Below are 20,001 nucleotides of genomic sequence, written 5' to 3'. Positions count from 1 at the left end.
TAACTTGGATCATTATCGCTTTATTCATGACTGTTGTGATGTGTCTTTTTCCTTATCTATTAAGACACATTACATGGGTGGAATTCACAGGCCTTCTGAATTTACCTCCACTTCAATCCACTAATCATCACTTTTTCAAACTGCATTTTGCTTCAGTGCTGGCTAATGGTTGGAGCAGGAGACAAAGTCAAGAGACAAGAGCTTTACTTCTGGCTCTGCCATTAACTCACTAAGCGACCATGAATATATTACGTAACAGTCTCTTTGCCTCAGTTTCCTTATTTATAAAATAGAGATAATAATACTTATCCACTTTTGTAAAGTACATTGAGATCCTCAGAAAATAGTGCTATATATCAGTGCAGGATATTATTATCTTCTTCCCAGGTTTCCACTAATATAAGCTAACAACATTCACAATCCTCTTTTGACAGTAATTACCAAAAAAAAAAATTACATTTCACAAATAAAAGCTGCAAAATTAAAGATATGCTTAATGCAGAATGTCAGCAAAATTTTGATAGGTTCCAAATTCCAAATACACTCTTAGGACTTTGGAGTAGGTCAGACTCATAACTCAAAAGAGGCTTGTTTTTTTTCTGTTCTTGTTTGAATGCAAGCAAAGAAAGCAGATATCCCTAAGAACACTAGATCTCACAGCACTTCTACCATTAAAGATATGGCCTTTTGAAAGCTTGTTAGATTTTAATCAACAGAAGCTTATCTAACCCAACTCTGGAGCCAGATGCAAACTCTGCCTCCTTAGCCTAACTTTTGTTCGTTGAACAAATTTCTTTGCGCAACCACTTACATATTTCAAATCTGTATGACAGCTGGCATGTCAAACATATGGGCTGAATTTATGGCAGAACAAATCAATATGATTTACGCCAGCACAAAGATATGAGGATGAATTCCTGGCATTGAAAACCCATATACAGTGTAATTCTTGGCAGAACAAACCTATACAATTACTGACTAGGACAATTATGTTGCATTAAATTTCTCACAAGAGAAAACTTTATTATAGGATTTCCAGTAAGACAAGAAAATTTTATCTCCATCCAGACAACTCAATATACTAGCATATATTATCAGGTAGACCAGAAGTATTAACAAGTATTACATAAGAACCAATATGCACTGAATAATAATATATTGACAGACTCCATTTCAGGAAAGCATCTCTATTTAGGATGTCAATTAAGCAAGTGCTAACAGGCCAACCTTAATAGTGATGTTGTAAAGCATGTGCTTGGGGTCTTATGGTAATTTGCAGCAGGACAAGACTATGAATTTCAAGGAGAAAAAATTAGGTGCTTATAAGACAAACAGGACAGACACCAACGATATCTCGTAAGAAATGAACTGAACATTAATCTAGGCAAGAAAAACATAGAGAACACATTCTTAATAAGCCATAATGCCTCCATGAATCTTCAAGAAATACATCAGTTTTTGCAAATAATAAACCTGATTCCTAACAGGCCAGTCCTGAACATGTGCGAGCAGGACAATCTGCTGTGTGATGACTTGCTGCAGAAATGCATACAAACGTTACCATTTCTAGCAAGGAAATCATAAGGAGTTAATCCTACAAGATTATTGGTGGAATTTTCTTATAAGACACAATTCTCAGAGGAATAAACCTATATAACATTAGGGAGGATAAACTCAAATCATATCAAATGGGCTAATTTCTTAGTTAAGCAAACCCACTTAATTCTTGCAGGACAAGGTAATTCTTCGCAGGTCAAACATAGTTGGCTGAAATCTTGGCCAGAATAATTTGAATAGGTTCTGTATTCAAATATATAATAAATTATAGCCTTGTATTCCCCCAACACCACTGCTTTGTAGCTGTATGCACCATTTGTGTATATGTGCTGAAAAGATTTCTAGGATAGGAACAAGTTCTTCCCTGAGTTATATCTATGCTTAAAAAAAGAGAAAGAAAGAAAGAAAGAAAGAAAGAAAGAAAGAAAGAAAGAAAGAAAACAGTTAATTGTTTGCTTTTGTCCTTACAACAAATTATTTCTCCTTCAGTTTGTAAATGACTTGGCTATTTGTAGGATTACACACATTTTGTTTAAGAGGATTGTTGCATTTGAATTTACCAGTAAGCTTTCCAAACACATGGACAGATAACCTACAGCCTCAAAGCTAATTTGGTACTGGAGCAAATCCATATGCATACGTAAGAGTTATAACTATTACCCAGTTAGTTCTGGTAAGAAGAGTAGCCACCACCTAACAACAACATTTATCAACAGTTGCCAAGTTGTAGTCTGAGACACAGCATAGTAAGTCCGTATTTTCGGAAGGTGATAGCTGAAAAATACTTAGGAAAATAATTGCAGTAACTCAGATACTGTAGTATGGTAACAGGTGCCAAATGGTGACTTTTAAATGGCAATCACTGTCTGCCTTTGAAAGTAATAGGATTATAAGTTTACATGCTGACATACAAACGCCCTTGTAGGATACTTTTCATAATTATTGAAAATGAAAATCAGTTATGTACCTTGAGTGGATTTGTCATCAGCTTTTCTTTTTCTGCTATGGCTGTTATAGTTCAGTCTTAGTTCTTGGCTATATTCATTTAGAGTTTCTCTGGAGTCATAGGATTGTCTTGGTTTTCTCCCATCTTCACTCTCATCTGAAGAACTTGTATAAGCTAGATCCATTTCATGCTTAACTTTTGACAGTGGCTGGTAGGGTTTGCAGTCCATCTGCTCCATTCTGATTAAGTATGCTCAGAGTCATGAAAATAAGGAATAGGAACTCCCTAAAGAAATGGTCCTGGAAAAGACAAAATTCCATCTCAGATATTACAAATTATAAATATTAGCTATTCAGGGCCAGATGTTACTCTCAGGCCAAAAGAAAATCAATTAAATTTATCTGGATTTACATAAATGTGACTGAGATAAGAATCTGGCCCACAAGTTTTCAACATAGCTTTAAGAAAAACCTAAACCAAATGACGTAAAGTATGTCAGAGTGCTAATGTTGTCTTGTACTTCATGCACGGAGTATCTTATAATACCATTTGGGTAGAAAACCTGAATTTCCAGTATGTTATTTGAAATTATTGGATATAATAATTGAATTTATTTCTCTAAAAATCTGTGTGTGTCCTCAAATATAACATTTTTTAACATTAAGATCAAGAAATCAAAGAGTTCTACTCCTCTGGCAGTATTTGGTTATATAAATTAAAATGTCCAGTCAACTAGTAAGACATTTGACACACTATAAAACAATCAGGCATGTTTAAAATTAAAATGGATAGCTTATGACAGTCTCAGAATACTGTATCATAATTAATTCAGGAAAAAATGACATTTTCCTTTTAAATAATGCGAATATTCAAAAAAACTATCTCTAGCTCAAAGCAACGTGAGTCCATACAGAAAGTACTGCAATGAAACCTGTAGAGAGACAGGCAACAGTCACTGTTAGCTCAAGCACTTCCAATACCATTAATGGCAATGAAGTTTCACCTGACAAACTGGTGAATTTGGCCTATAGTCTCATTTTCATGGAAGTTTTTACCTATTAATGTTAATGGAAATTATATGGTGAAACAATGGGAATTGTGGAACATCCTTTACCACTGCATTCATACAGCAGCAACAGTTAGTTCCAAGACCAGATCCCAGACCAATAATTTGTTCATTTAGAGACAAAACAATGTAAAACTTCAGAGGCTACAAGTCCACTCGATCCTACATCTTGTTCAGCCAATCACTAAGACAAACAAGTTTGTTTATGTTTATGGGAGATACTGCTGCCTGCTTCTTATTTTTAATGTGAGAAAGTGAGAACAGGTGTTTGCATGGCACTTTTGTAGCTGACATTGCAAAGTATTTATGCGCCAGATATGCTAAACATTCATATGCCCCTTCATGCTTCGGCCACCATTCCAGAGGACATGCTTCCATGCAGATGATGCTCGTTAAAAAAAAATGAATTAATTAAATTTGTGAGTGAACTCCTTGGGGGAGAATTGTATGTCCCCTTCTGTTTTACCTGCATTCTGCCATATATTTCATGTTATAGTAGGCTCGGATGATGGCCCATTTTGTTCGTTTTAAAAACACTTTCATAGCAGATTTGACAAAATGCAAAGAAGGTACCAATGTGCGATTTCTAAAAATAGCTACAGCACTCCACCCAAGGTTTAAGAATCTGAAGTGCCCTCCAAAATCTGAGAAGGACAAGGTGTGGAGCATGCTTTCAGAAGTCTTAAAAGTGCAACACTCCGATGCGGAAACTACAGAATCCAAACCACCAAAAAAGAAAATCAACCTTCTGCTGGTGGCATCGGACGCAGATGATGAAAATGAACATGCGTTGGTCCGCTCTGCTTTGGACCATTATCGAGCAGAACCCATCATCAGCATGGACGCATGTCCTCTGGAATGGTGATAGAAGCGTGAAGGGACATTTGAATCTTTAGCTCATCTGGCACATAAATATCTTGTGACGTCTGCTACAACAATGCCATGCAAACGCCTGTTCTCACTTTCAGGTGACTTTGTAAACAAGAAGCATCATCTGCAAATTTTAACCAAACTTGTTTTATCTGAGCGATTGGCTGAAGTAGGACTGAGTGGACTTGTAGTTTCTAAAGTTTTACATTGTTTTATTTTTGAATGCAGTTATTTTTTGTACATAATTCTATATTTGTAAGTTCAACTTCCATGATAAAGAGATTGCACTACAGTACTTGTATTAGGTGAATTGAAAAAGACTATTTAATTTTTTACAGTGCAAATATTTTAAATAAAAGTAATAATATAAAGTGAGCACTGTACACTTTGTATTCTGTGTTGTAATTGAAATCAATATATTTGAAAATGTAGAAAATATCCAAAAATATTTAAATAAATGGTATTCTATTATTAACAGCACGATTAATCATGATTAATTTTTTTAATCGCTTGACAGCCCTTGTACATATACATATACACACACAAGTGGTGGGGGGGAAAAGGGGAACAGGGATGCACACAGAGCCCCTGGCACTGGGGAGGGAAGGAGATGAGGACCCTAGCACAGGATGCCAGGGTGAACAGGGGGCAACACAGACTGCTGTCATGCATGAAAGTGGGCACATACAGAGCCCTAGTCAGAGGAGGAAGGGGGTATGAGGCTTGGGGGAAGTGGTGCATGGGAGAAAGATGAATGGGGGAGCACATATGGGGAGAGAATGTGGGACAACAGTACAGGGCAGGTGGAGAGAAAGCATGTAGCTTGTCATGGAGGTGTCAATATGAGGGACAGAGCCCTGGCATGCAGGGATGGGGAGAACAGGGGGACACACAGAGCGCCCAGCATAAAGGTATGGGGTTCCAGGATGTCCTTGAAATAGAAGGGAATGTGAGAGTGGCAAAGGGAGTTTATAAAGGGTGATGAAAGAATGCAAGATACCCCTGGTATGTGCAGTGTGCTCTGCCTACAGAAGCAACAAAGTATACTAGTATATATAAATCTCACATTTAGATCAATTAAGTGGTAAAACCAACCATGCACCTAATTTAATATGTTTTGTGTTTGTTTTTTACCATATAACTGTGTAAAAACCCCTACATTTCTGTGTTCACCTATTGCATACCAGGCTGAATCACAAAGAGACTTACAAAAGCCAGCACTACCCCCTCTGCCCCTTGAACCTTTTAAAAATATACAAAGGTTCCTATGGAAAAAGAGTCTTGTGGCTGATCTATTTTGCAGGCGGTCTGCACAAGGTGCATTCTGGTTGCACAAATCTTTTGCGAGCAACTGAAAAACTTGGGATTATATACAATACTGTAAAATTCAAGGTTTTGAACACCTACTGCTCTGAGTCACTTCTGAAATGTGTTTCTCCCTCCCATTTTCCAAGTATATATCTATCTATCTTATTTTTTTAAAATAAAAACTCATCACTGATTATGAAAACGGAGTGCTGCAAAGATATGCATTTAACAGCTTTAACTGGTGCAATATTGGAAAACGTAAGGTTTCAATATTTAGTTTTAACTGCAAAAAATTTTACTTCGTATACAGTACTATTGTTTGTATATTCACTATTCTTTCATGACTTCTGCTTCACTGTCCTGCGAACACATGATTTTCCATCTGTGCAATGACATGGATTTTTTCCCCATTTAAATATGAAAGGACATGTAAAGACAGATGAAAACACTATGAAGCATTTTCTGAAAGATGGTAGCTACATTGCCCCTTTCTGTTCTTTAAATAGAGGGGAAGAAACAATGTCAAAACTGGTTTGGGGGACAGCTCCATTCCCTTCCTAGGACTCCAGTAGACTTTTCTGCCATGGGTAGACATGGACACTCCTTCATTCCTATGAAGGTATAGGAGCAGGAGGTGGGGTCTGGAGAGAGCCAAAGTTCAGCCTCTTGTCACACAATATTCCCCTCCAAGTCCCAGGGTCCTAGGCCTCAAACACCAATGGATTTCACTCCATGCCACACAGGATCAGGGAGAATCCACAATGGCATCATGATTCTTCAGGCAGAAGGCTAACCAACCGGAATGCAATGCAGAGACACCAGGTCTCAGGAAAAATCCTGCACTGCCTATCCATCCCAAAAGGGATGAGGACCAGAAAACTCAGTGTGCCTGATTCTTTGCTCTATGACACCAGTTTTTTGCTGGAGTCGTTCCACTGACTTCAATAGAGTTACACTGGCCTTAAAACTTCACATAGAAAACTGGACAGTCTTTTCTTAGAAGATTTCAGTTCCCTCCAGAAAACCCCAACACATGAGTTAAGTTTGTGTTTCCTCTACTTTTGTTTAGGTGTCCTGAAAACCAAACTATCTACTCATATCTGAAGGCAGGTGACAAACTGCTATTTGTAAGACCTGGCAAAAGATTTGATAACACTTTTCAGCATATAACATTTTTATGATACAAAAAAATATGAAAAAAACAACCAAACAATTCTTCAACCCATCTTAGTGTTAGAGTTTGAGTCAAATACATTCAATGGTGATGTGTTAAGATCATTTGAATCTAAACCCTGCCACTTGTAGTCTGTATCTTATTTCCTACCTTGCACTGGAAAACAACAATACTGTGTTAAGTGTGATTTAAAACAATAATGCCTGAGTGTCTATACAGGTTTCTTCAAGTAACTGGCCTCCTGGTGGCTAAAGGAAATATCTAACTGATCAATATCAAGTTGCCCTTGTCAGTGAAATGATAAAGGCTCATGAAAGCATACAGCTACCGTAAATGACCTTTGCATGAGTGACTTAATGCTTTTCTTCCCACAGAGAAAGAAAGGTCAGAAAAGAACCAATCTGTGTGCTGTCACAGGAAGGTTTTTTGTTTTGTTTTTTTAAATACATTTGTAGGCACTTGTAGAGAGAATTCTCAGCAATATTTTAAAAATAGAAACCATATATAATTTAAAGTCAAATTCCTAGAACAGAAAGCACACACAGCTAATCATTTAAATTTACCAGTGAAACATTTAATAGTCCTTAGAGTTTTCTTAGTACTTAAAAAAGGAACTATGGCAAGGGAACAGACCCTTTTAAAAACTGCAACAGACTTGCATATTTAATGCATATTTTATATATTATTTTATTTGAAATTTGTCATTAGAAACTACATTTTCATGTTGCACTTGTATCAAAACTCTACTACTTCTGAAACAAAATATTCTGAAACAAAATATCCATAGCATAACTGTGGTTTATGTGAAATTTAGTCTACCATGGAGTTGTTTGAGTGCATATCAAGGAACCATAATTCACTTTAACAATGCTTTGGATAGATGATAGTCAGGCCACCATCATGGTTCATTCATTTCAGAGGAAAATGCCCTTACTGATTACTACCATTAACCCCAAGAGCTGAGATTATCACAGTGGCGCATCCAGTCTGCTACCCTTAATGTCTACCTCCTATACATAGGCTTGGAAGACTTACATTTTTATAGGTAAATGCCTATTCCTCCACACACATCGAAACTGATGAAAATATATTCCCATTGATAATCAAAATTCACAGGTAGGTAAGTAAGAAAAATGCTACTTGAGAACTTATTAAAATTTGGTTTAAGGATATTTATATATTTTAACTTTTGATGTTGAAAGTTTGTGTTTTAACAGTTATAAAGCATCAACCTTTTTTGAATCTCAGCATCTCCTGACATTAACTAATTATTGTCTGGCTCTCCCTATAGTCTGACCCACCAAAAAATTTCCCACAACTGTGAAAATGTAAACGGGGGAAAAGCTTAAGCCCATAATTTTGTGCAACTGTGAACATTTAAATAAATAAAAATCCAAAAAGCTTGAAAATAAACATTGATATTACACAACAAAATTATTAAATATAAATAAAAACTGAATTCTGCTAAACCCACAGATATAGAACTTATATTGGACAGGTATGCACAGACAGGATATTCTCGTGGCTGAACATGACACTTTATGGGTGAGGAGTACTAACACAGAGGCAAGGGAGAGTATTGCAACATTTTTGTACTAATTTGAGCATTGCTATTATGTTTGATAAAATTAAACAGAATTAAAATGTAAATGCAGTTATGATGCCAACACAATAATCAAGAATTATCGTTTGCACATATTTATATAACAAATTCATAAGACAGCCTGCTGCTTCTCTATTTCTCTGGCAGGTGAGAGAGTATATTAACACACACAATTCTACTTGATGGTGAGTCAAAGTTTTTTTTGCTGGTATCTCATGACAACTGACCAAAGGCTTTAATTGCTTTAAAGAACACAGTTGTATAGCTCTGTTGCATGTTTCTTTTTCTTATTATATGTTTCAGCTCACTCTCTCCTGAAAAAGAACTAATAAAGAGCAATTTCAGCATCCGGTTTGCTGTAATCAAAAAGGAAAAGTATCTTTATTCTAAGGTTTTTTTTTCTGAAATATGAAATGTAAAAAGAAAAAAGCTAAAAAAAAAAATCAAATGCTGTGAATTTAAACCTATGAAGAAGGTGATACCAGGACAAGAAACTATGACTTTGGTACAGATTACCAGAACTATCTTAATGAAAACATTGTACAGATTACCAGAACTATCTTAATGAAAACATTGGTTTATATATAATAAATACAAGGGTTATTGCTATAGTTCTTACAGTTCTGTATTTTACAGCATGGTTACATGCTACAATAATACAATAAGCAATACTGTCCCACTTTCCAAGCATTTATGGAGGTTTTGGACTTTTGGAATAGGCTGCTACTTTGTTGAGAAAGAAAAAAAGTGAATAGAGACCCAGGTTATCAGATAAAACAATTAAAGAAATAATAATAATATAGATAACAGCAAGAGAATTTAAGAGATACCAGGCATGGGGGAAGGTATGCTTCCAGATGAGATTTGGAAACATATAATAGGTGAAATTAAGAGACATCGAAAGGCTGCTCAAGTTCATAGGAACTGCATAGAAGAAGGTTCTTGCAGTGAGAGTGCTAAGAAGGCCAGTGCCAGAGAAACATAAACATGAGGAGGTGATCAAAGTCTATGAGACTATTCATTGGAAATTTTAAAAACAAGGATGACATTTTGAATTGGATCCTGAAACGAATGCCAAATCAACAGTTCTTTCAAGATGATGTGATGTGGTTGCATTTCCTTGTGTATGAAAAAGTAACTTTTACCCTGCATGAGTTGGAATACAGAATACTGGGACTTCTAACAGTCAAAGTAAGAGAACTGAAGTCATGATTGAAGATTTCAGGAGAGATGGAGTCAAGACACTGGTATACATGGGTAATATTTCAGACAAGGGTGATATGAATATTGCCCCACAAAGGTGGGGATTCTGAGTCCAGCATGAGGCATAAGAGGCAAACACTGCATAAGGCCTGATGTGAGGAAGCAGAGGGAAGAGACAGTATTATACATAAAAAGAAAAGGAGGACTTATGGCACCTTGGAGACTAACAAATTTATCTGAGCATAAGCTCACGAAAGCTTATGCTCAAATAAATTTGTTAGTCTCTAAGGTGCCACAAGTCCTCCTTTTCTTTTTGCGGATACAGACTAACATGGCTGCTACTCTGAAACCTAGTATTATGCATGTTCCTTATGCCAAAGAGAAATGCTTCCATTTTAAAAGCAGTATGGTTCCAGGACATTAGAGACATAAGGTGAGCTTCTTCACAGAGCTCTGTGCAGCTCAAAAGCTCCTCTCTCCCACCAACAGAAGTTGGTCCAATAAAAGATATTACCTCACCCACCTTAGGTCTCCATTTTTTAAGACATTTTGCTGAAGGAATCTGAGAAGTCATTACAAATTTACTCTGTCAAGGCAGAAAAGTGAGATTAACCCCCCCCCCCCGCCCCGAAAAGGTCAGTCTAAGACCTAAAGTAATGTTGACGTTTCAACTAAAAGCTAAGCATTTTCATATCCTGCTATCTGAAAAGGCTTGAATTATCAACTTCTTTTCATGAGTGTAAATTATTCCTGGCCGGAGGTGGATTATCCAGTAACACATTAAGGAGAATACATGATAGATAAAAGGAATCTGGATGAGTACATGAGTTTTTACACATATTTCAGCTACATCAGATATGCAAATACAACCTAGCATTCAGGGATTTGATAGAGAATTTCAGGTTTCTAAACCAATGAATGAATTACATATATGTATATTTTTCATCATGACAGATGCAAGATGGATACTCTTAATTTCAACATTTAATATGCTTTTTCATCTAAAATTAATCAAGGTATATTTTAATTTTAGCAAACAGACATTAAAATATCATTCACTTTGTCCCGTGGTTTTAGACAGAACACAACAGCACAAAAACTGCTCAGACAAAATGGATTAGATAATTCCAGCATTTTGCTGCATATGGCAACTCTGCCAGTGAACTGTCAGTCATGTTATATGTCAGCTGTTTGGCTGTGGCACGTAACTCCTGGCCAACATTACCTTTCAGTTCACTTGGAGGCTTGCCACTGGCTATAAAATTCCACAACCTCCTAATGCTTTTATTTAGTAGCTGCTTGCTCAGTGTCATTAAGCATGACTCAGAAAGAGGTCCTAGCACAGAAGATTAAGCTAATCTGTGGGATGAGGTATTTTTAATATATGTGGTCCAGTAGTGTGATACATTTTGTGGACAATTATTTCAGAATAGTCATGGGACCCTGGTTTTCTGGAGAAAAAATAATTGGACTTCAGACAATGTGATTCACAGTTGGATAAGTGATCTTGTAATTTCAGCTAATGAAAGTCCAAGTGAAGTAGTAAAAAAAAAAAAAAAAATCAAGTATTTGGAAGCCCAAATCAGGTACAATGCAGAAAAAGAAAAGCTTTAGACTGAAATAATGTTGACTATGAATTTCATATTTGCCAATTTGCATGGTTAAGCTGCTAGACTGTGCCCTGGTCTACACTAGGACTTTAGGTCAAATTTAGCAGCATTAAATCGATGTAACCCTGCACCCGTCCACATGATGAAGCCCTTTATTTCGACTTAAAGGGCTCTTAAAATCGATTTCCTTACTCCACCCCTGACAAGTGGATTAGCGCTTAAATCGGCCTTGCCGGGTCGAATTTGGGGTACTGTGGACACAATTAGACAGTATTGGCCTCCGGGAGCTATCCCAGAGTGCTCCATTGTGACCGCTCTGGACAGCACTCTCAACTCAGATGCACTGCCCAGGTAGACAGGAAAAGAACCGCAAACTTTTGAATCTCATTTCCTGTTTGGCCAGCGTGGCAAGCTGCAGGTGACCATGCAGAGCTCATCAGCAGAGGTGACCATGATGGAGTCCCAGACTCGCAAAAGAGCTCCAGCATGGACCAAACGGGAGGTACGGGATCTGATCGCTGTTTGGGGAGAGGAATCCATGCTATCAGAACCCCGTTCCAGTTTTTGAAATGCCAAAACCTTTGTCAAAATCTCCCAGGGCATGAAGGACAGAGGCCATAACAGGGACCCGAAGCAGTGCCGCGTGAAACTGAAGGAGCTGAGGCAAGCCTACCAGAAAACCAGAGAGGCAAATGGCCGCTCCGGGTCAGAGCCCCAAACATGCCACTTCTATGATGAGCTGCATGCCATTTTAGGGGGTTCAGCCACCACTACCCCAGCCGTGTTGTTTGACTCCTTCAATGGAGATGGAGGCAATACGGATACGGACGCAGGTTTTGGGGACGAAGATGATGATGATGATGACGAGGTTGTAGATAGCTCACAGCAAGCAAGCGGAGAAACCGGTTTTCCCGACAGCCAGGAACTGTTTCTCACCCTGGATCTGGAGCCAGTACCCCCCGAACCCACCCAAGGCTGCCTCCTGGACCCAGCAGGTGGAGAAGGGACCTCCGGTGAGTGTACCTTTTAAAATACTATACATGGTTTAAAAGCAAGCATGTGAAAGGATTACTTTGCCCTGGCATTCGCGGTTCTCCTGGATGTACTCCCAAAGCCTTTGCAAAAGGTTTCTGGGGAGGGCAGCCTTATTGCGTCCTTCATGGTAGGACACTTTACCACTCCAGGCCAGTAACACGTACTCGGGAATCATTGTACAACAAAGCATTGCAGTGTATGTTTGTTGGCATTCAAACAACATCCGTTCTTTATCTCTCTGTGTTATCCTCAGGAGAGTGAAATATAATTCATGGTTACCTGGTTGAAATAGAGTGCTTTTCTTCCGGGGACACTCAGAGGAGCCCATTCCTGCTGGGCTGTTTGCCTGTGGCTAAACAGAAATGTTCCCCGCTGTTAGCCACAGGGAGGGGGAAAGGTTGAGGGGGTAGTCACGCGGTGGGGGGAGGCAAAATGCGACCTTGTAACGAAAGCACATGTGCTATGTATGTAATGTTAACAGCAAGGTTTACCTGAAAGAGTGTAGCCACTGTTTTATAAAATGTGTCTTTTTAAATACCGCTGTCCCTTTTCTTTTCTCCACCAGCTGCATGTGTTTCAATGATCACAGGATCTTCTCCTTCCCAGAGGATAGTGAAGCTTAGAAAGAAAAAAAAAATGCACTCGCGATGAAATGTTCTCCGAGCTCATGCTGTCCTTCCACACTGACAGAGCACAGACGAATGCATGGAGGCAAATAATGTCAGAGTGCAGGAAAGCACAAAATGACCGGGAGGAGAGGTGGCGGGCTGAAGAGAGTAAGTGGCGGGCTGAAGACAGGGCTGAAGCTCAAATGTGGTGGAAGCGTGATGAGAGGAGGCAGGATTCAATGCTGCGGCTCCTGGAGGACCAAACCAGTATGCTCCAGTGTATGGTTGAGCTGCAGCAAAGGCAGCTGGAGCACAGACTGCCACAACAGCCCCTCTGTAACCAACCGCCCTCCTCCCCAAGTTCCATAGCCTCCACACCCAGACGCCCAAGAACACGGTGGGGGGGCCTCCGGCCAACCAGCCACTCCACCACAGAGGATTGCCCAAAAAAAAGAAGGCTGTCATTCAATAAATTTTAAAGTTGTAAATTTTTCAAGTGCTGTGTGGCATTTTCCTTCCCTCCTCCACCACCTCTCCTGGGCTACCTTGGTAGTCATCCCCCTATTTGTGTGATGAATTAATAAAGAATGCATGAATGTGAAGCAACAATGACTTTATTGCCTCTGCAAGCGGTGATCGAAGGGAGGAGGGGAGGATGGTTAGCTTACAGGGAAGTAGAGTGAACCAAGGGGCGGGGGGTTTCATCAAGGAGAAACAAACAGAACTTTCACACTGTAGCCTGGCCAGTCATAAAACTGGTTTTCAAAGCTTCTCTGATGCGTACCGCGCCCTCCTGTGCTCTTCTAACTGCCCTGGTGTCTGGCTGCGCGTAACCAGCAGCCAGGCGATTTGCCTCAACCTCCCACCCCACCATAAACGTCTCCCCCTTACTCTCACAGATATTGTGGAGCACACAGCAAGCAGTAATAACAGTGGGAATATTGGTTTCGCTGAGGTCTAAGCGAGTCAGTAAACTGCGCCAGCGCGCCTTTAAACGTCCAAATGCACATTCTACCACCATTCTGCACTTGCTCAGCCTGTAGTTGAACAACTCCTGACTACTGTCCAGGCTGCCTGTGTACGGCTTCATGAGACATGGCATTAAGGGGTAGGCTGGGTCCCCAAGGATACATATAGGCATTTCAACATCCCCAACAGTTATTTTCTGGTCTGGGAATAAAGTCCCTTCCTGCAGCTTTTGAAACAGACCAGAGTTCCTGAAGATGCAAGCGTCATGTACCTTTCCCGGCCATCCCACGTTGATGTTGGTGAAACGTCCCTTGTGATCCACCAGAGCTTGCAGCACTATTGAAAAGTACCCCTTGCGGTTTATGTACTCGGCGGCTTGGTGCTCCGGTGCCAAAATAGGGATATGGGTTCCGTCTATGGCCCCACCACAGTTAGGGAATCCCATTGCAGCAAAGCCATCCACTATGACCTGCACATTTCCCAGGGTCACTACACTTGATATCAGCAGATCTTTGATTGCGTGGGCTACTTGCATCACAGCAGCCCCAACAGTAGATTTACCCACTCCAAACTGATTCCCAACTGATCGGTAGCTGTCTGGCGTTGCAAGCTTCCACAGGGCTATCGCCACTCGCTTCTCAACTGTGAGGGCTGCTCTCATCTTGGTATTCATACGCCTCAGGGCAGGGGAAAGCAAGTCACAAAGTTCCATGAAAGTGCCCTTACGCATGCGAAAGTTTTGCAGCCACTGGGAATCGTCCCAGGTCTGCAACACTATGCGGTCCCACCAATCTGGGCTTGTTTCCCGAGCCCAGAATCGGCGTTCCACAGCATGAACCTACCCCATTAGCACCATGATGCATGCATTGGCAGGGCCCATGCTTTCAGAGAAATCTGTGTCCATGTCCTGATCACTCACATGACCGCACTGATGTCACCTCCTCGCCCGGTATCGCTTTGCCAGGTTCTGGTGCTGCATATACTGCTGGATAATGCGTGTGGTGTTTAATGTGCTCCTAATTGCCAAAGTGAGCTGAGCGGCCTCCATGCTTGCCTTGGTATGGCGTCTGCACAGAAAAAAGGCGCGGAATGATTGTCTGTCGTTGCTCTGACGGAGGGAGGGGCGACTGACGACACGGCTTACAGGGTTGGCTTCAGGGAGCTAAAATCAACAAAGGGGGTGGCTTTACATCAAGGAGTATTTCAGGCAGGACTTCACGGAGGGTTCCAATAAGAAATGGTGCACCTAAGTTATTGTTCTTATTGGAACAAGGAGGTTAGCCTGGCCTCTGATTGATACATGGCTAGATTCACCTCGCTGCACCTTCTCTGTGAGTGACTGCAGTGTGACCTAGAGGAATGAGTCCCCTAGACAGGGGAGGAGGCAAATGAGTACAAAACAAATCTGGTCTATTTCTTGTTTTGATCCACTCCATCTATCTTTTACATCTTTGGCTAGCAGCAGACGGTGCAAAAGGACTGCATGCCATCCACATCTCATGGCTGCTCGGCAGAAGATGGTACAGTACGACTGCTAGCCATCCTCATCTCTTGCCTGCCCGGCAGAAGATGGTACAATACGACTGCTAGCAATCCGTATCGCCTGCCTGCTCACCATAAGAGGGTTCAATAGGACTGACTGCAGGACTAAAGAGAATGACCTGGTCAAGTCACTCCAAATTTAGTCCCTGCGCCCATGTCTGCCCAAGCGCTCCCAGCCAACGTGGCCAGGAGCACCTCGGACACGATGAGGACGACTACCAGTCGTATTGTACCGTCTGCTGCCAGAAGGCAATGGGTTGCTGCTACTGTGTAGCAATGCCATACCGCGTCTGCCAGCACCCAGGAGACACACGGTGACGGTTACCTGAGCGGGCTCCATGCTTGCCGTGGTATGGCGTCTGCACAGGTAACTCAGGAAAAAAGGCACGAAACGATTGTCTGCCCTTGCTTTCACGGAGGGAGGGAGGGAACGGGGGCCTGACGATATGTACCCAGAATCACCCGCGACAATGTTTTAGCCCCATCAGGCATTGGGATCTCAACCCAGATTTCCAATGGGCAGCGGAGACTGCGGGAACTGTGGGATAGCTATCCACAGTGCAATGCTCCGGAAGTCGACTCTAGCCTCGGTACTGTGGAAGCACTCCGCCGAGTTAATGCACTTAATGCACTTAGAGCATTTTCTGTGGGGACACACACACTCGAATATATAAAACCGATTTCTAAAAAACCGACTTCTATAAATTCGACCTTATTCCATAGTGTAGACATACCTTATGATTCAAAAGATCTGGTTTTAACACTTAGCTGTGTTAAATATGTGATCTTGGGCAAGACTTAATGTGTGATCCTGGGCAAGTCACTTAATCTCACTGTATCTTAATTCCCCTTGATGTCTCAGTTCCCGTCCGTACAACATGGATAATACTTTATCTCTGCTATCCTTTAAATGCCTTTTCTGCTTAGACTGTAAAGTCTTTCGGGCACAGATTCTCTCTTACTCAGTTTGTACAGTGTCTAGCACAAAGGGATTCCAACTTCTAGATGTTACAGTAATAAAAATAATTAACAAGCCACAAAGAATCTGTGTCAGAATGGATTTGGTATAAGATTTCTGTGAATCATTCACAGAAATATTCCACAATGTTCTTATTTTGCAGTTTGTTCCTCAAGAGCAGTATTTCCCCTCAGACTTTAAAAAGCATTATTTGCATTCTGATACTGAAGCAAGTTTTTCCTCAGATATAACCCAGATTTCATATTTTATCAGAAAAATGAAGCACCAGTTGTAGAAGATGAAACAAATGCACAAAGGGCTAACTTATTTGCTATGTAGTGATCTAGAGTGGGAGGATACAGGGAACACTTTCCTTTCTAGCACACCACTGGCAGGAGGCAGACACACATCTCAACTCTCTGGTGCACAAGAGATACTGGATAGCATTACTACAGTGTGAAATGGCCCAGAGGGAGAATCTCTCTGCAGGTGGGGTGCGTGGGCATGGTTTCACCCTGCTTTGCAACAGGCAACACTACAATAATTGTGCTGGGATGAGACCACAGGTGTCTGTCCACACCTCCCTACACACTTCACCATTGCCTCTGGAATTGTTATGTTTTAAACTAGCATAAAAGTTGGTCATTGTGGCTCTGCCTTGTGAGTCATGGTTTAGTCCTAAGAAAGATAGTAAAATATTTTTTTAGACAAAATGTTAAAGGTAGGGGCCATATTTCCAAAGGACAACTCAATCTGGAGTCTAAAATTTTGACTACATTTTTTGATGTCTTAAGTTTCTGCAGGTACAATGTTTTCATCCAAGATTTTGCATTTGAAAAGACCTAGACTTGGGAACACTGTGTTTAGCTACGCAATTTGCACATGCATAGAGCCTAATGGGGAACGGAATCGAATGTGCAAAGACATGGAGCTACATAAGTAAGGGTGTAATTATAGAAATAACTTTGGAAAATTTGGTTCTGGCTGCATCTTTTGTTGGTCTCAAAATATTATTATATACTACGATATAAAATACTATTATATAAAATTAAACACACCTGAACTGTGAATATTATGGAGCCACACAGTAGTTTTATTTTATGGGACTAATATCATATAACTAACCACTTATACAATGTTCTCGTAATTCATTTTGCCACCAGAAAACTATTTTCCTTCACCTCAATCCAGAATGTATTATTTGAATTACACCTTTTTTGTATAACATACAAATTAACTGTCTAAATACATGTGTAACTTACACATGAAATATAAATATTGTTCAACTATTATTAAATTCTATATAGACATCTCATATTTGTGCAACTGATACAAAAAAAGGAAGACGTATAGGTGCTTATTCATATGGAGGTGTGGGGAACAAATAGTATAATCCACTGTTTTTAGCACTAGGAAGCATTTACTTTTCTAAGACACACTAACAAACAAAAAGACAGCTATGGCAAGCACTGTAATCATGTGTAGATGTCAAGAAAAAATGAATTGTTTTGACTATTTCTCGTTAATGCAAATTGTATGACCATCAAACTGTGATACATAATTGTTGTGTAGTCTCTTTTCCAACTGTGTGCTTAATTAAGAGGACCTAATAAACACTATTTAGCAACAATGGTAATTTAATGCAATTTAAAAGTTCAGAGGTTAAGAAAAATGGAAAAGCATATATGTGTTCCATTTTAGAGGTTATTAATTTTTAAAATCATTTTAGTAGCTTTTAAATTTTGCAGCATAACAAGGTTAGCACATGACAATAATTTATAAAGCACTAGTTCCCACAGAATGTCGAGGAAAACAGTGAAAACTGAACACACTACTTAGTGCTATTTATGCTAAGATGTGGTGTTTAGACAAATGCAGTGGTTAATCCATTTAGCTGAAAATGTCTTACCTTTATTTTATCTGCCCACTTATTGGTTGTAGGATAGAGGGGAAAGGCCTTGATTCAGCAAACCATCACTATCCATCAAATTGCGTAAGCACATACTTAACTTTAAGAAACAGAAAAAAAGAAATACTTAAAGCACATACTTAAAGCACATAAAAAGAAAAAGCACTGTTTAAGTATGTGCTTAAAAGTTTTATCAAATTGGTACCAGAGTGAACAGAAACACAAAAAGGAAGTTCAGCTACAAAGTGTGCTTTTATGTCTGACTCTTTGTGACACTCCCCAGGGTTGTGAGGCACCTCACCACCACCACCTGCCCTTAGCATGAGGAAATCTTGTCTGCGCCTGCTGTGGATCAGCTCCCTGAAAAAAACAGCCTCTGGAAGCATAAGCTCTACCTTCCAGGCATCCACAGGCCTGGCTCTCCCTGTAGAGGTAGTGACAGGCACACACCAACCCCCAAGTGCTTGGAGTGTTCCCTGTAGTGTCTAACCCTGTATCCACTGTACACTCACAGAATTTCCAAGCCTGCTATTCTGAAAGGAACAGTACATACCAGCTTGTAAAATTCAACCCAGGATTACCACTTCACTTAATACCACAGCACTCAAATATGTTTGTAGTGATAATAAGAACAAGTTCATTATGAAAGATTCAAGTCCCAGTGAATAAGAATATTGGAAACAAATGGTTACATATAAAACAAAATCATCACACACTTTCTAGAGACTACGCTTAACTAACAAGTTATCCTCCTGTCTAAAAAAACCATCTCTCGCCCAAAGCTCTGCAGTGTTTTCAATCAAGATGGTTGAGACCCCTCTTTCATGAGGCAAACACGCTGCCCATTTACTTCCTGGGTGATGGATGACACAGTGACTTCTTCATCTCCCAAATACAGTTGCACGAACCTTTGATGTGCACCTCAAGACAGGGTTCTACCCCTACACCATTCCACTTTTCATGTTACTTTTATCCCTTTGAAGTTTTTTCAAATCTTGATTAATATTCAGCTCAGAAAGTTGACAGAAGACCCACTGTGAACTGTACAATATTTAATTTAAATGTAAACAGCGAACTAGATAAACATTTGTTGTCAGACATGAAACCTGCTTCTCATCTTTGCTGGTATATATGCATCACTCCTTACAACACATCTGTACATTTGTATTGCAATGATACTAATGACCAGTGTGACACCAGCTTTTATTTAAGACCTCACATGACATTCTTTTGTGATCGGGAATGTACATATCAGACTTGGGAGATTTCTGTAACCCCTCTGCCCACAGTTGCCAACTTTCACACGGTAAATAAGCACTCCGACTTTCACAATAAGCCAAAAATCAAGGTAATCCCATTTCAAAACAAGGCCAAAACAAGCCAATCTCTAAGAACCGCAACACTCTATGTGACTAGATCCACCCCGGTGTGCAGTCTGTGACTGTGGAAGGCCTGCTGTGCACCCCTGACACTCTCCCCCCTCCCCCTGCCCCTGCTTGCCAGGAGCCAATAAAAAAAAAAAAAAGAAGCAACAAGCTACAACAAGCAAAAAGCTAAAAGCCGAACAAGCAACGAGCTACAAGCCAAAAACTAGCCAACAAGCAACTCACAAGCCAATTAAGCCAAAAAAGCCCAATTTCTGC

The 20,001-nt window shown here is 40.1% G+C and overlaps 1 protein-coding gene across 1 annotated transcript in view; it reads right to left on the bottom strand.

Moving 5' to 3' along the window:
• Window positions 1–18,381, bottom strand: part of TENM1 (teneurin transmembrane protein 1) — a 388,806-nt gene extending 370,425 nt beyond the window's left edge. The window contains exons 1-2 of the mRNA XM_077825959.1: window positions 18,359–18,381; window positions 2,525–2,802 (exon numbers count right to left, since the gene is read on the bottom strand). Coding sequence (XP_077682085.1) covers window positions 2,525–2,741 — 217 coding nt within the window. The 5' untranslated portion in view covers window positions 2,742–2,802; window positions 18,359–18,381. The remainder of the gene's footprint in view (window positions 1–2,524; window positions 2,803–18,358) is intronic.
• Between the last annotated feature and the right edge of the window lie 1,620 nt (window positions 18,382–20,001).

The sequence above is a fragment of the Eretmochelys imbricata genome, chromosome 9, assembly GCF_965152235.1.
Source record: "Eretmochelys imbricata isolate rEreImb1 chromosome 9, rEreImb1.hap1, whole genome shotgun sequence".
NCBI classification, from domain to species: domain Eukaryota; kingdom Metazoa; phylum Chordata; order Testudines; family Cheloniidae; genus Eretmochelys; species Eretmochelys imbricata.
The sequence above is the reverse complement of the archived record's forward strand: the minus strand, read 5'-3'. Positions and strand labels throughout refer to the sequence as shown.